We start from the raw sequence: 11,090 nt of genomic DNA on the forward strand, positions 1-11,090 counted from the left end.
ATATTACAGCAGCAGATCCCCATCCAAGTACGGGCCAGATTCAGCCTGACGTGCCCTCAGAGATGAGCCTTAATTAATCACTTTCAGGAGGTTATGATCATATGGATCTTTCTTTTTTTTCCTGCAGAGCAAAAAGTCCAAATACGGTCAAGCGATGTGACTAGGAAACAGCTCCCCCATCTGACTTTCAAGTGCAATGCAACTGCAACAACATCGTTTACTTCAGAAAATAGCTTTTTTTTTTCGTCTTTTCTGCTCATTGACACCATGAGTATTTATTACATCATGCAACGAACCCTGTGATGAAACTTCTGTAATTCCATTTAATAAACTTTCCAACAGTTCTCCATTTGATTTAAACTTTTCCCACGCTGGCTTTAAAATTTCTTCATAAGTCAGAGAGCGGTATAGTTGGCTTTAACCACCGGGTTAATTGTGTGCATATTATTAACTATTAATTAAACACAGGGGTTTTCTGTTAACCAAGGGCATGTTATGTCCGAAATACTGAGGGCAGTTTTGGGTGCGTTTGAGAATGTTTTCATTCTAAACAGCAAAGTTTTGGTATTTTGTTGGCGATAGAGGCGCACTATAGAAACTATAGTTAAGTCGCCCGTTTTCTCCGCACGATCTCAGCCTCCGATGTAAACAACAGCAGGCGCCAAAGACGACGGACAACCGGATCTAGCGGTGACTCAAGCCGCCTTTTACGCCGGACAGAGCAGGGTTAATCAAACAGGCGTCAGGCTGGGCACCGAGGGCCGTGAACGACCGCGCCGCGCCGGGGGCAGAGGGGCAGGGCGACGCGCCTGGCGCACGCCGCCCCCGGAGCGCTCCCGTCCCACAATGCACCGCACAGGGGGCTCCGGAGCTGGAAGGCTGCCTCTGTCAGCGGGGCTGTTCGGCGCAGAAACGTTCACCCCTCGGATCATGTATGCCAGCCGGCGCCACTAAGGCAGCACAGCGGGTATGTAGCGACACAGCGAGGCCTCCGCCCGCGCCCAGAAAGTCCGTGTCCCCGACCGCACTTCGACCAGCTCTGCGTCGCATCTCCTCGGCCGGGCCTCTTCCGTATCAGCGAATCCAATTGCTACTGGGGGGGGCGGTATGTTACCGTGGAAATACCAGGCGCTTGGGTGCCCACGGACGGCCGCCCGGAGTCGATACCACCGCGGAACCGATCGTTTTAAACTGCGAGCCAGCGGTCGGCCGACCATAGGTAGCGGATCGGCAGTTTCGAGAATCGGGCCCTGCCGAAGGATGCGGCCTCTCGGGTACCAGTGGCCGGCCTGCTCGCTATCTCTCCGCCGAATACACGGGGTTCCCAGTTCGGCCGTTTGCGCCGAACACGGCGCTTCATTTTCCAAGTTACTACACATTTGGCCAAAAGAGTAACGCTATATATGCCGTTTTGTGCTTCCAAAAGCCCCGGTACTCAGCAGGCTGCGCGGGGACCGTCAGCGGCTTTTGAGCTCCTCGATCCCGGCCGGGGTGTACTGGAGCACCAAGATTTAAAAAAAAATGTAAAATTAAATTAGTCGAGTGTGAGTGCGTTAACAGAATGTAATCTTTAGTCATAAATATCAGTTTCGTTGGTTATTTATCTAAGTAAAGCAGTGCAGTAATTACACGCAGCTCCCTTGATTTTCAGTGCAGGACTGTTTAGGAATCCTGCGCCGCGTGTTAAGGGTACAAGTCTCTGGTTTCATGTGGCATGGATGGGGGTCCTTGCAGGAATGACAGTTTCAGCTACATGAGCCAGGCGCATTCGACCAAGTTTTGTACATTAAAGTCGTAAACTGGCTTGAAGAGGGGGCGCTGTGCAACAGTCCGGGTTGAGTAGATTCATCCGAGTGGTAGCTGTCAGAACGGACAGGTGGAAAGTGTAGTTTTGGAGGTCTCTTAGTGGGAATCTACATAGGCACTGTGCCCAATATGTGCCATTAGAGTGACAGGTGTCAGACTTATTAATATTTGATTTCTTCCCAAGGTCCTGACGTTCTTGTGTCCCAGCACTGAGCATGAATCTCGAGAAGCTGCAGGGGGTGCTACTGAAGGGCAGTGGGACACTGGACCTACACCCATCCTCCAGAGTCCTGGGGTCACCCGGGGTCAATGGGAGGCAAGCGGTTCGAGAGGGAAGACCCGGGGGGGCGTTGGTGGAGATGCCACTAGGTGAGCGGGCCTTGACTCACCACACCTTACTGCCCGAGGAAGAGGATGAGGAGGATGAACTGGGGGGTGCTCCACTTCCCACCCATGACCTTATCCCACACGATGAGTTGATGGTGCACGAGGAGACGGTGAAAAACGACGCAGAGGAGGATCCAGAACTTTCCCAACGGATTTCTCACAGGCTTCCGTACACCCTCCATCTGCCTGTGAGTCAAGAGCAGCGTGAATCGTCACATCTCCGTGTGGATGTGTAGCACTACTACTCCTAACAACTATGAAAAGGATGTAGACAAGTAAAGCTTCCTTATTCAGTCAGCTAGCTTTCCTTTCATAGACATTTACTTGCTGTAGAAGTCACTTTCTTGTGGCAGTTAATTTAAAAGTGAATCGAGGGCTCACGTTTACTTGGATACATGTATAGTATCTTCAGCTGTGGACTGCGTTTTGTCTTTCGGCTCACGTTGTCCTGCCGTCCCACAGGTGAACATCAAACAGGAAGTGAACGTGCCCGACGCAGCTGCACACCCAAAGAAAGAGAAGAGGCAGATGAGAGACCTCGGTGACGCTCCTAAGAAGAAGAAAAGGAAACACAGATCTCCCACTAAGGTAATCTGGGAGGCCTTGCGCCTCCACTGTGTCACAGGGGATAGTGAGTACCAGTGCTGAGCCTTTGCTGGCAGATTTTAGTTTTGTTGTTATTTCACACTGAAACAAAAGACTTGTACTGTATGTGGGGTCATAGTGCTACATTTAGCAAAGTGACAGTGCATTAAGATTTCCTGTATAAGACAGGCAGCACGTCGGACAGAGTACTGCAAAGGGGCCAGCACATGCTCTGGTTTAATGTGTATATAGTATGCAGTGGTATTTTACTGGAAAGAAAGCGATACAGGGGTGACCGCTCTCTATCATACTTGTGCATTAATTGGTAGGGTTGTCAACTTTGGCCAGCTGGCTGGTGTGCAGTTTTCAATTCGAGACAAGTCTACACACTCCTTTACGCGTATGTTGCAGTTTTATTACCTTATAAATAGTTTGTAGGGTTTGCAAACTGCCCCAACACTTTTGACGTAGCTGATTTTAGGCTTATGATGGAATAATATAGATTTGCCGTAAGATTTCTTGCGCAAAGGTGAGTCAGAAAGCATGAGTGTCACGCCAGATGCGTGAGAGCTGGCAGACAGGGAATCGGTCGTGACCTGGAGGACAGCTCAGCCTTTTTCAGGTGCCGCAGGTTGAGAAGGTGCTGTTTTGCCTTCATGAGCTGAGATGATGTTTCGGTTCTGAGTGATAGGAAGCAGCTTACCTTTCTAGCTACAGTCCCATCAGTGCTTGTAGGGGCGTGATCAGCTTTCCCCAAGACGGTACTCCGATCATTCATCTCTATGGATCGGATGTAAATATAAACCAGTTGTGTGATTTTTGCAGCAATCAGTCTAATAAACATGGCATTGTTTGTCTTGCTTGCATGTGTGTCACCTGCTAGATCCTTACCATTAATGAGGATGGCTCACTGGGACTTCAGAGCCCCAAGTCTCACGTGTGCGAACACTGCAGTGCTGCCTTCAGGACCAACTACCATTTACAGCGTCATTTCTTCATCCATACGGGTGAGGCAGAGCCTGGAGGTGGCGTCCAGCAGGAGGCAGTGTGACACACCTGTATCAGAGCTGATGTGGAGGCTGATTTTTTATTTTTTACTAGGAATCCCCTACTGCTAACAGGCACATATTGACCAGATCCACTTAAATGTGTCATAACTGCAGTCGAGTGGGTTTCTATTGTCATTCCATCCATATACAAGTGACACAAAACAGCATAACCCCAGGATCATGGGGCTAAATACAGACAGCAAGTGACAAGGGGAGGGTTTCCAAATAGTTTAAAAAGTAAAAAAAAAAACACTGGACAATGCAAGAGAAAGGGCAGCTGTACTCAGTACTGTATATAATTATGACCAGTTATGTAATCAATGGGAACAGTGTAGCAGCATAGAACAGCATAATAAATACAACCGTGTCTGTAAACTGACAATAAATAAATAGCAGAGGGAGGTGTGGGTAATTATTTTTTTTTAAACATCTTAGTGTAACATTGTTTTTGCACCTCCACATAGTTGTTCGTTTGGGCTTTGTTTTTCTCATTCTGTCAGCTGTGGTGCTTCAGTAGGCTTTCGGCAGAGTTTGTGACGCCACCTCCGTCTCTCTCTGCACTTTAGGCGAGAAGCCGTTTCAGTGCAGCCAGTGTGACATGCGTTTCATCCAGAAGTACCTGCTGCAGAGACATGAGAAGATCCATACAGGTACATACCTACTGGATGGCCACAGGAGCTGTGACTGTTTCTGTGAGAACGTTGTTCTGTCTCATCACACCTCGTCTTCATAGAAATATATATTTTTGGGTAGTTCTGCTGTTGAAATTTAGTCTTTAGTGTTTCATTGTATAAGCATAATAAATGAGAATGCATTTCATGCATGTTCTGTGTGCTCTTAAAAATGCAGTTTAGCATTTTTAATTGTGGCTAATCAGTTTATTTATACATGGTGCCAGTTATGGCATTTATGAATTTACTGGCATTTTAGAGCAAAGCCGCCAAAGAAGTGAAATCGCAATGCAGTTGCGTGAAGTGTTTAGTAAGACATACTTTCATTTTGTGTTCAAATCCCTGGTCCATTGTGTACAGTAGTGATGGCCAAATGAGGCTTCATGAGCCATTTTCTGTATTTTCGGACCCCTTGGAATGGTGCGCTTTGTTCAAAAAAGACTCAAAGCATGCACCAAAGCAAACCAAGGGCGCCATCTAGTGGGGTCAAAAAATACAGCACATGGTTCAAGAAGCTTTATTTGGCCATCACTAGTGTACAGAGGACACCATTATGCCAAAACCAGAGAGGGTGCTTTTGGGAATTTCTGATGTATAAGGTTGTTGTAGCAACTCTGGGAGATGGTGGAGTGGAGTTATTGGGTTAGCCTTCTGAGGCCATGCAGAAATTTTCTTAAAGTAAGCTAGTGTTGACTGCTCAGCTAGCGGTCCACACTGTTTTCTTTCTGGAGATGGCCAAATGACTGCAGGTCTTGACACTATTCATAAGAGAGGTGACAGAATGTCCTACACCCAAAGGTAAGTGATGAAGGCAAAAATGAAACGTTTCTGGTTCGCCTGAGACCCTTGTATTTGCAGGTGAGAAGCCATTTCGCTGTGATGAGTGTGGGATGAGGTTCATCCAGAAGTACCATATGGAAAGGCACAAGAGAACCCACAGTGGGGAGAAGCCCTATCAGTGCAACTACTGTCACCAGGTAAGGAGAAATACCCTTAGTCCTATGGGAAGACAGGATAACTCGTATCTTATGATGCCGTTATTGTTAACACCATTTCTTCATAACTCCAGATATGACTAGAGTGATTAAAGAATAGGGCTGGTAATGTTAGGGAGGATTTCTCTCTCACCCTCAGTAAAGCATTTTCCTTGGCTGTATCCAAACATGCAATGCTATTGATGTAGCTGCTTCTAATTTAAGTAATGCAATAATCAGCTGGTTTTGTCCTGAGGAGTTCAAGTGAAGTTGAGCTCCTGATATTACTATGAAGCGTGGCAACAAGGTTCATTCACCAATCCACCCGTTAGTGCTGAAAACTAGTCTCTTATATCCTATGTAAATATTAAATGAATATCAGTGTTGAGGACAAGTGGCGTCTGATACTATGAGAAGTTACGTGTGCATTAGACCATGTTTCTATGCAGTTCTTCTCCAGGACTGACCGGGTTCTGAAGCACAAGCGAATGTGTCATGAGAACAGAGAGAGAAAGGCCAGCAAGGCAGCCAAGGATGGCCTGGCAGGTAATCAGGAAGACCTGGGCTTCACCTTCCCCTCGAAGGAGAGTTCCCTGCCAAAAAGGAAGCGGCAGAAGTCCAGCGAGAAACTCCGAGTTCAGGTGCCAGCAGCCGAGAAAGTGGCAGCTGAGGACAACGCCGAGTCCAGGCAGGGCAGAGCCGAATGCCTGCCGCTGTACCCCATGACTTCCAAGGTGAAGGATGAGTACATGGTGGCGGAGTATTCTGTGGAGCTCCCCCACCAGCCGCTAGATAGCCGGCAGTCAGGGGGGTCCTCGGAAGAGATTAACCCCCCAAAACTTGTTTTGAAGAAAGTCACCGGCAAAAGGAACCAGAAGCAGCCAGAGATACAACCGCAGGATCTTTCTCCCTTGTCGTCTTTTGAGGACGGCAAAGTCACCAGATACAGCTTTGAGCTTGTGGACAAACCAGGACTTCTGGACACCGAGTGCAACACGGACCTCGACCCTGTCGACACGCTTCCAGGGGAGACGAGCAAGCCTGTTTCCAGCAGCACCAACTATGACGATGCCATGCAGTTCTTGAAAAAGAAAAGGTACTTGCAAGCGGCCACGGCCAACAATAGCCGAGATTATGCATTAAACGTCGGGAGCATCGCATCACAGCCATCAGTCACCCAGGCAGCTGTTGCTAGTGTCATAGACAGCAACGTTCCCGCCACTATTCTGGACACCCAGACCTTGAATGTGGAAATGAAGCCTGGCAGCGATAAGAATGTCCTCCCAGATGAAGTCCTTCAAACGCTTCTGGATCACTACTCAAATAAGACCAATGGCCAGCAGGAAATATCATTCAGCACAGCAGACACAGAAGTGACCTCCAGCATATCTATAAACTCCTCGGATGTATCTGAGGGGAGTCAGGCAGAAGCTATAAGCACGACCCCCCAGGCACCCCCTGTGGAGAAGGCCAGCATGCTGCAGGAGTACTCAAAGTTTCTTCAGCAAGCATTGGAAAGAACCAGCCAGAATGACACGTATTTGAACAATCCAAGTCTCCCCTTTGTGACTGAAGGTCAGAGTCTGTCAAGTCAGCCTTTGTTTTCCACTCTTGATAAATTCAGCTCCACCAGCCGGTTTCGCTTAGGGATGAACTCTCCCCTGAGATCCTCGGAGAAATCTCATTTTGGCCTTCTGGTTGGAGATTCCCAGCACTCTTTTTCATTTTCAGGAGACGAAACCAACCCTTCCACTGTCTCCCCAACGGAAGACTTTCTTGAGCAGGTGACCTCGAAAAAGGCAGATACGTTCCCAATGGGCACCTTTGAGCAGAACTTCAGATCACAATTCCCAAGCACGCGAGCTACAATCTCTGCCCAGTTCAGCTCTGCCAACGGTCAAGTGAATGTGCGTGGTCATGGGAGTACGGACTTCCCGGAGTTTCCTCTGGTTAGTGTAACCGAAACTAGGACTGCGCTGACTTCATCTCCTGATGACACGAGCAGTCAAACGTTTGGCTGAAGAGAAACAACGTTCCCCCTCTTTTGAAAGGCACTTTATATCCTTTGTATTCTGCCAATCTGTACTGCACTGTAAAGGCTGTTCTCCTTATGATGAATCCATTGCAGTTTACCGAGATGGATTTGTACATTAGTGTGTACAGAAACACACAGAATATACATGTAACTGTATGTGTGTGAGTACAATACAAAACCTATATATACTTCCATGTTACAGTCTTTAAAATGATAAACTCTGATAATGTTTAGACTTTTATAGTTCAGCACCTTATGAAATTCAAAGAAAATAACATTTTCCTAGAGAATGTGATGTATAATAATAATTACATTAGGTCGTAAAGCGGTGTTGTAATCAGGTCAGAGTTGGCTATAGAATACAATATGGTCTTTCCTCATGATCAGGAGGTGATATGAGGACATATTGAGACACTCTGTCCTGTGAAAAAATCTCATCACCATCATTTTCTTGTTTATTTTTAAATACTGGGGAATAGGTCTTTTTCACTTTAATCCACACTTAAGTTTTCATGTTTTTGTTTTTGAGAACGCTTAATATTCATCTCGAGTCTAATGAAAGGGACCTGCTCATTGTTGAGTAATGAGTTAAGTTAGGTTCACACACAGTACTTCACTCCTGTAAAGAAGGCAACGCAGGGATGAATGCAATTATTTTTCCTCGCCATGGGAGCGGCATCTACAATGCTCACTTTCTGTCATTAAACAGGTTGCCTTTTGTGGAGGTTATGGATTTGTTATCGGTTCATTTTAAAGAAACTTAATTTTTGTTTTTTGCAGATTAGGTTTTTAAACCTACATTTAATATTTTTATTTGAATCATTTTGCCAATGGAAGGGGTGTATTGATTCGTTTTTTTATCGAGAGAACCCTTTGCGAGTAACAGAATGGCGTAATTAGGAACTGAAATCCAAATCATAACCTGAAAATGATTTTGCTGTATTTGCACATTGAACTGAGCACTCTGATGCTGTTGATTCTAAAAGTTTGATATTTGAGGATGGGAGCGTTTGTGAATATTTACTATAAGCGATCATATTTTAGAAGTGATGCCAAACGCTTTTTTTGAGTTTGGTAATTCGGAAAAAGGGACTGGAATCTTGTAAACCGTGTGGTGTGATATAGCGAGAGATACGAGTGTAGTAGACAGTGAAAATCTCCAGCATACCTATAAAATAACAGGTTCCCTCCAGGATCTCACAATCCACCTTATTGTACTTAAATCCATTTCCTTTTTCAGATAGTGTACATAGGATGAAATACCTATATAATAACAGTAAAATGAAATATCGACTTGATAAGAACCTGCATAAATAAGTTTAAACATTGGTATTTGACTTGCCAGATGAAAGTGCATTCAAGTATTTATATTAATTCTTTTAAAAATATATTTTGTTGTATTAATCTCCCATTGGTGCCTTTGCCTACATGCATAACATATATAGTCATGCATCTCTTACATGTTGTGAAGGAGACTCCACAGAGTGAGGGAAGATGAACCCGAAAGCTCCGTACACACTTTCAGATTAATTTGGCAAGTAGCATCAGGCAAACGTGTCTTTATTGTAGTTTCTGTCGTGATAAAAATCCAGCTTATGAGTGTCTCATGTGGCAGATTGATAATCGGAAAAGCACTTTGTGAGTTGTTCATTATGTTGGAATATGATTAAAATGGAGTGAAATTGATTTGCTTAAAACTGAGATTAAAGCATCATTTAAATTATTAAATTGTGGCAGAAACAAATGCTACATTTTCATTTGATTTATCCCTAACTCTAAAATGATTTTTCCTCTAAGAGTGTGATCCAGTTTCTGTATCCGTTATACATTTTAAGTGTATAATAATTTTTATTGCTTTTGGTATTGTTTCAGTTACATAAAGAATATAAAGAAGAGTATATATTGCAAATTTAGAGAAACTGTAACCCCAATATCAGTCCCAGTAAAATTATTATTATGAAAATGCAGTTATTGGGTATTTGAACTACTTTGTCATTTGTTGCTTAAATGCACATTTATCCTGTCCTGTTTTGCTCTGAATTGTAAATGCTTTTGTATCCCCCAGCTTTTTATTATTAATTTGTCATGGACTGTGGCAGTTTAAATTTCCAAAAGTCTTTCAACAACTACTGGAATCAGCTCTGATGCTTCTATTTTTAGTTTTACTTGTGTAAATCTGTATTTTTAGTTAAGGCGTAAATCTCTCCAGACAATCAAGGATGAGCACTTGTCCTGTGTCACCTGTTCTTCCTTATCCTTCCAGTACATTCCTCTTATTTTATAGATTGATGAGTGTTTTGGTGTAAAGCTGTGCCTGCCAGTTATAAATAAGGTGTATTTTGAATTGTGTAACTTTAGTTTCTGTAAAGCAGACATACAGCTTGGCATTTTCAGCATATTTTCAGTTTATGGGCAGGAATGTTTAATATGTTCAGTAGATGCTTCGCAATGAGACACTTCAAATTTAAATTTCACTGATTTTTCTATTGGCCAAAAATCACAATAAAACTTTTGCAATATTTTGGGGACTATTTGAGGTTTTTTTTTTTTTCCTTGGTAAAGGTTCCCAAAGTATTATGTATGCGGCGTACTACATGATTTTAGTATGTCATCATGAAATGTAATATTTTGTGTATTCTGGACATCAGTAATTCAACAATGACAAAATCTGGGGTAAAATAATGTTTTGAATAAGGATATATTTGCATATACGGTTGGAGATGGTGCATTTAGCTTCATTGATCAAATTGCTTTGGGCAAGCTATGCATGTACTCCATAATCAGTTTCAGTACATATATTTTCATGTAACGATTTTCTGTATTTGATGCATTTCAGTAGAAGCAGATCTGGAAAGATCCCGTGTAAAACTTTGTGAAAATCAGACTGCATATTGTTTTGATTGTGTGTGTTCACTTCTCCTTAAATACCTGTGATTTATAATTTGCTAATTTCTACATGTGAGTTTCATGTATGACTAAAGTTAGAGCTAATGGTACAGAAATTGTTTTTATGGGAGTTTTAAGCAATCTTAACATCTGAGTGTTATTTAAATTCTTTAAGAAAGAAAATGCATTTCCTAAGGGCTATGGAGAAATCTGAGTAGATTTAAGACAAATCATTTTTTTTTTCCTGCTTTCGTGTTCTCTGCATCTTCGAGGCACACCTAATGACAGCTCTATACATTTTGCTGGTGATGTCTTTTAATATGAACAGGATGACTGCAGGTGTCCGTTTAAGTTTGAAGCTGTAGCCAAATTAGATGTACTTCAATAAAATACTATCAATATGAAGACTGCGGGGTATTTTCACTGCAAAGGCGTTTTGTGTCAGATAGATGACGAGAAGCATGATAATCCGGTGTGTGCACAGAAACTGAGAGACAGCTGTCCTCTGTGGCAGGTGTCTCCATAACACTTAAACCTTATAGATGAAGACACAAACAAATTACTAATTAAAAGACCAGTGGCCTGTACTACGAAGCGGGGTTACTGGCTTATCGGGGTAACTTGTCAGATTTAAGGTACCACAGTTTAAATGGACTACATATTCGCTCACTTACATTTTGCCCAGACTACCTTAAAT

The 11,090-nt window shown here is 43.6% G+C and overlaps 1 protein-coding gene across 1 annotated transcript; it reads left to right on the top strand.

Annotated features, from left to right (window-relative positions):
* The first annotated feature begins 513 nt into the window (after nucleotides 1-513).
* Nucleotides 514-10,798, top strand: znf148 (zinc finger protein 148). The gene is made up of 7 exons (XM_023837801.2): nucleotides 514-967; nucleotides 1,991-2,381; nucleotides 2,656-2,781; nucleotides 3,662-3,785; nucleotides 4,394-4,477; nucleotides 5,357-5,475; nucleotides 5,922-10,798. The coding sequence occupies exons 2-7, from the start codon at nucleotides 2,022-2,024 to the stop codon at nucleotides 7,491-7,493; spliced, it is 2,385 nt and encodes a 794-aa protein (XP_023693569.1). The 5' UTR covers nucleotides 514-967; nucleotides 1,991-2,021; the 3' UTR covers nucleotides 7,494-10,798.
* Nucleotides 10,799-11,090: the final 292 nt, after the last annotated feature.

The sequence above is a fragment of the Paramormyrops kingsleyae genome, chromosome 16, assembly GCF_048594095.1.
Source record: "Paramormyrops kingsleyae isolate MSU_618 chromosome 16, PKINGS_0.4, whole genome shotgun sequence".
NCBI classification, from domain to species: Eukaryota; Metazoa; Chordata; class Actinopteri; order Osteoglossiformes; family Mormyridae; genus Paramormyrops; species Paramormyrops kingsleyae.